Consider the following 4,602-nt stretch of genomic DNA (forward strand, 5'->3'; position numbering starts at 1 on the left):
CACGTTACTTTATAACAGTATTGCCATTCTATTTACCTAAAAGATGTCATTATGTAGGTTTTTATCTTACTATTTAAATTAGTATACAACAAAAGGGTATACTAAACTACACTTATCAATTAATTAATCTAAATAAGTACGTCTCGCTGTATTTATCATGCAGTCGGAAATGGTTACTTATAAAAAAGATAAATTTAAAAGATGACACCGATAAATCAATCAAATATAAACCCGAAAATCAATTATTTATCCATTGTTATTAATGTGCCTCCGTGTTCCTATAAAATGTCATTACTAAAAGAGAAAGATCTTCTTTTAATAATTTTATTAACAATTATTTTTCATTACCTGAGGGCTGTTAATTGCATTTCTGTCACAAATGAGAGGTACAGGTTAAATTATCATATAATGGCTCCAGCAGGTTGGATCAACGATCCTAATGGATTCTCTTATTACCATGGTGAATACCATCTATTTTACCAACATAATCCTGACAACGCTACTCCTGGGAACATACATTGGGGCCACGTTAAAAGTGAAGATTTGGTTCATTGGAAACATTTGCCAATCGCTCTTTCTCCGGATAAGCTCTATGATAATGGCGGTGTTTTCTCCGGTAGTGGCATAGTGTTCAAAAACAGTCTTGTACTTATGTACACAGGAAACGCAAATCAGTCTAATGGAACTTACTTCTCATCTCAAAGTCAAGAGTTAGCTTTTAGTTCAGATGGTGAACGTTTTATAAAATATACCAACAATCCTGTTATTGCATTTCCTCCTATAGACGGAGGAAATGCTTTCCGTGATCCAAGTATATGGCAATATAAGGATATGTGGTATGTTATTTTAGGAAATCAAAATAATTTAACACAGCAAGGAAGAGCACTTATTTATTCTTCTTACAACCTACATACTTGGAATTACGTCGGAGTTTTAGCAGAGTCAACAGGCAACTTTGGATACATGTGGGAATGTCCCGACTTTTTTGAACTCAAAGGGCGATATATACTGTTAATGTCTCCTCAAGGAATTAAAGCGAATGGTGATGATTACAAAAATTTATATCAAACTGGCTATTTTGTTGGTTCCTACAACTATCAAACAAATAACTTTTCGCACAATAACGTTTTCATTGAGATGGATCATGGTCATGATTTCTATGCGGCTCAAACAATGGAAGCGCCTGATGGTCAACGAATAATGATTGCTTGGATGGACATGTGGGAAAGCGCTTATTTAGAGCAGGAGGATGGTTGGGTAGGAGCCCTAACTATACCTAGGGCACTGACTCTATCACCATCAGGAAAAATACTTCAAAATCCAGTTGATGAATTGAGGAGTCTTCGAACATCCACCTTATTACGTTCTACCATAAATGTAGAAGGAGTATCAAAACTGCTTGACGCTCGTAGTGATGAAATACTTATTAAGGCGACATTTAAAAGTACTGTCGCTCGTGTTGGAATACAAATAGATATAGGCAATTGTTCGAATGTTTTAGCCTACCTAGATAAATCTGATAATAAATTTATACTGGATCGCGGTGATAATGATCCACGAAAAACAGTGATAGATGTTGTAAACCGAGATAATTTTGAAACTTTAAAGATAAGAATATTCTTGGATAAATCTTCTATTGAAATATTTTTAGACGACGGTGGAACAACATTTAGCAGTAGAATTTACCCAAGTTCAACTCCTGCTGTGTATGCTTTATCTGAAGGAGCCGTAACTCAAATGGAGGTGGTTGCGTATGAACTTAAAAATATTTGGAAAACTAGTTCATAAAGTCAACCAGATTCATCTGCGTTTGCTGAATGTTAAATAGAAGAATTTTATGTTTAACATATTCTAATATTGTTTATTACTAACGAAAACAGTAAAATTGTAAATATATTTCCTCTTTATCAGAGCTTATTGTATGAGTTTGTTTATCTTGCAATATTTTCTTAACACTTGTCAATTTTATTTTGTTACAACATGATCATTCTATTAAACCAAAAATTAAGATCTAATAAAAAGAGACTTGACTATTTTGGTAATTGTTTATTATTTCATTGGTTCTGTACAACAGTAACATATGTATGCAATAAATAGAAGCTATCAAAGGGTAATGATCTTTAGTAATAACCAGCTAATAATAACCCGCTTTCTTACTAATTCTAAAAGGGTTGATTTGGAGAAATTTCAAACTTTATAGGAGTTTCCAAACAATTTTTAAAATATTTGGGATTAATACATTTTCTATGTACAAGACGGAAACTTTTTAATAAGCATGAAAGGAATGAAAAGGTTTTCTCAAGGTAGGTTTATCATTCAATAATATCGAGTTATATCATCAGCATACCAAATATTACTGATGACATGATAAAATAAGTGACTGTGAGATAGAAAAAGGATTAGAGACTTCCTAATATTTGAAAAATAACAATTTATACGGCAGATGGAGTCTCTCAACGAAGAGGGTGTTTTCATAAAGTCGATGTAAAAATCTCTAAAAATTTGGAAATAACCTGATAGAAATGATTTAAATTTAAACCCAAGACATAGAACAAAAGATCAACATACCAAAGAAAGTTAATTCCAAAGGAGAAGTATATAATGTATCAGAATTGAAAAATATTGGAATTTTTGTTAATCTAAAATTTATTTACTTGATCTTAAAATAATAATTCAACGTCTGAGGAAAAAGATAATATTTTTTGATAATTTTTTAATTTACTTCTACTAAATTTTAAACGTTGATTAAATAAGTAGAAACTTAGTAGAATTGAGATTTAAGATGTGATTTAATGTGAAATTATGGAGATAAAAGACTGCTGGTTAACATAATGTTTTTTTTAAATATTACTATTTGAGGTAGCGTTCCTTGTTGATTGTACGTAGGTGTTGATGGTCAGTCATTTATCATAGTTATTAGTAAAAATAAACAGTAAGCTTACTACATATAGCAACTGCAAGTGTTTACTTTCATTTTATTCTAGTGTGGGAACACTCGGTATAGCAAGAAAACATTTATTGTTGTGTATCAATTAAGACTCTACATTTGTGCTGACTTAGTTAGGTCGCGACACACTGCGACTAACTAGGTCAACGGCAAATACACACACAAATATAATATGCTGAAATGTTCTTTGCCATTTAATCCATGTAAATAGATTTTGTATAAATACTCTGTAAATATCGAAATAAAATTAGTCTAACACCAGGCTCGCTATTATTGTATACTGCAACAGTATCAACTCCANAAAAATGATCCAGAATTACAGAAATTGAAACAAGTAATTTTGGAAGGTTGGCCAAACGATAATAGAAATTTAAATAACGTGTTAAAAAAATATATTCAGTATAGAAGTGAGTTAACCGTAGTAGACGGTACTATCTTTTAAGGGCGAGCAATAGTTGTCCCAAAAAGTTTACAACCGGAAATGCTCGAAAAAATTCATTACAATCACATGAGTTTTCAAAAATGTTTGTCTCTAGCAAAGGAATCGTTATTCTGACTCACTTTGACTAAAGACGTTAAAAATAAAATCTTAGGTTGCAAAATTTGTCTTCGATACTCAAGGTCACAACAACCAGAATCTCTAACTAATCACCACGTTCCAGAACTACCTTGGAACAAGTTAGGCTGTGACCTGATGGAATATAAAGGGAGAAAATACTTGCTTGTAATCGATTATTATTCAAAGTATATTGAAATTGAAAAACTAGAAAACGACANACTTTTTCGAAGGTTTTTATTAAAATACAAAGTACAACTGTTTCGATTAGATTAAGTCTTTCTGAAGAGTACATACAATATGGTTTTGTACATTTGAATCCTAATGTACTGCTTTCTGCGTTAACTTTATCATCTAGAAAAATAAAAAAACTTTTAATCAAGGTTTCTCATTTAATGTTTAGAAAAACTCATGTTTGGGATTAGATTACATATGTACTTTATTTTTTCTTAGAGAGAAAATACTCCTGTTTAGTCATTTTACGTTTTCTTAAATTTCTACTTTGTTTTTGAACTTTTTCTGTATGCTTTCCAAATTCCTTGAGTGCTCCTTGAAAGGCATCATCATCCAGTTTATTCATTGCATTGCGAAACGTTTCCATTGGTATCTTCAATTGCGTTTCACGGTCTTGATGTACTTCTTTGTTATTTATATTTTTCTGATTTTGAAAATGATTAATATAATATAACAGATATAACGTAAAAACGTCTGCCTAATAATATAAACAAATACATTAAATTGTTCGACACTATTTACACCAGCACCACTTATAAACTAAACACAAAAATAAGTAATTGTTTTAAGAAAGCAGAATAAATTCGCTTTTTAAACAATGATTATGAGTCTTTGTTTAATGCATAGATTAAACACTGTTGCATGTGCACAATTCTGCAGATGAAGGAAATCCAAAAACGAATGAAATAAATCAGCATACACGATTAACCATGAATTGAATTGACGGTTAAAAATGTAGTTAGAGGTTAGAACGATTTAAAAATATGAAAAAGGGCAGCAAGACGATTCTCATAGACATTCTTGACAGGAGTCAATTTCGCGCCTGCGCAAAAGGTACGGAGTCTTGCGGTTTTTAGTGTCGCCT

At 31.5% G+C, this 4,602-nt stretch overlaps 1 protein-coding gene across 2 annotated transcripts in view; it reads left to right on the forward strand.

Annotated features, from left to right (window-relative positions):
- Nucleotides 1-237: 237 nt before the first annotated feature.
- The window catches only part of LOC112904462 (raffinose invertase-like), a 13,817-nt gene continuing 9,452 nt past the window's right edge, over nucleotides 238-4,602 (forward strand). The window contains exon 1 of one of the 2 annotated variants that reach the window (XM_025974557.1): nucleotides 238-421. In XM_025974557.1, coding sequence (XP_025830342.1) covers nucleotides 286-421 — 136 coding nt within the window. In that variant the 5' untranslated portion in view covers nucleotides 238-285. Of the gene's footprint in view, nucleotides 1,854-4,602 lie in introns of those variants that run through there. The other variant, XM_025974556.1, reaches the window with a different exon arrangement.

The sequence above is a fragment of the Agrilus planipennis genome, unplaced genomic scaffold (genome assembly GCF_000699045.2).
Source record: "Agrilus planipennis isolate EAB-ADULT unplaced genomic scaffold, Apla_2.0 scaffold147, whole genome shotgun sequence".
NCBI classification, from domain to species: domain Eukaryota; kingdom Metazoa; phylum Arthropoda; class Insecta; order Coleoptera; family Buprestidae; genus Agrilus; species Agrilus planipennis.